The sequence below is a fragment of the Etheostoma spectabile genome, chromosome 2, assembly GCF_008692095.1.
Source record: "Etheostoma spectabile isolate EspeVRDwgs_2016 chromosome 2, UIUC_Espe_1.0, whole genome shotgun sequence".
In the NCBI taxonomy this organism is placed as follows: Eukaryota; Metazoa; Chordata; class Actinopteri; order Perciformes; family Percidae; genus Etheostoma; species Etheostoma spectabile.
The window spans coordinates 21,716,317-21,716,620 of NC_045734.1; the positions used below are offsets into that span (position 1 = coordinate 21,716,317).

The following is a 304-nucleotide window of genomic DNA, read 5'->3' on the forward strand; positions in this document are numbered from 1 at the left end:
TCAGTGTTTTGGTTGTGTCTATATTCCAGTTGACTTACCAGTTAGGCGTTTGTGGAGGACAAGCAGGCAGTTTGATATTAATCCACAGCCAACTTTCAGGGAACTCTGTGCGAGAGTTAATTTCATTGCTGTCCATGTAACTGTCATCCTCCTCACCTATAGTGTCATCAAAAATGTTAGGCTTTCAACTGTTTTCTAATTACCATTATGACCATGAATAACCACCAGGGCTTCCCCTCATCCCTTGTCCCTGTGTCTTACTGCGAGCCAGTATGAGACTATCCTCCTTCATCTCAGCTCGCTG

At 44.1% G+C, this 304-nt stretch overlaps 1 protein-coding gene and 1 long non-coding RNA gene across 2 annotated transcripts in view; one reads left to right on the forward strand and one right to left on the reverse strand.

Moving 5' to 3' along the window:
- The window catches only part of LOC116700323 (uncharacterized), a 95,236-nt gene that overhangs the window by 89,225 nt on the left and 5,707 nt on the right, over positions 1–304 (forward strand). The window lies entirely within an intron of this gene.
- The window catches only part of LOC116700215 (complement C3-like), a 30,112-nt gene that overhangs the window by 13,749 nt on the left and 16,059 nt on the right, over positions 1–304 (reverse strand). The window contains 2 exon segments of the mRNA XM_032533209.1: positions 39–156; positions 262–304. The exon segment at positions 262–304 is cut by the window's right edge and continues 11 nt beyond it. Of these exon segments, the coding sequence (XP_032389100.1) occupies positions 39–156; positions 262–304 (161 nt within the window).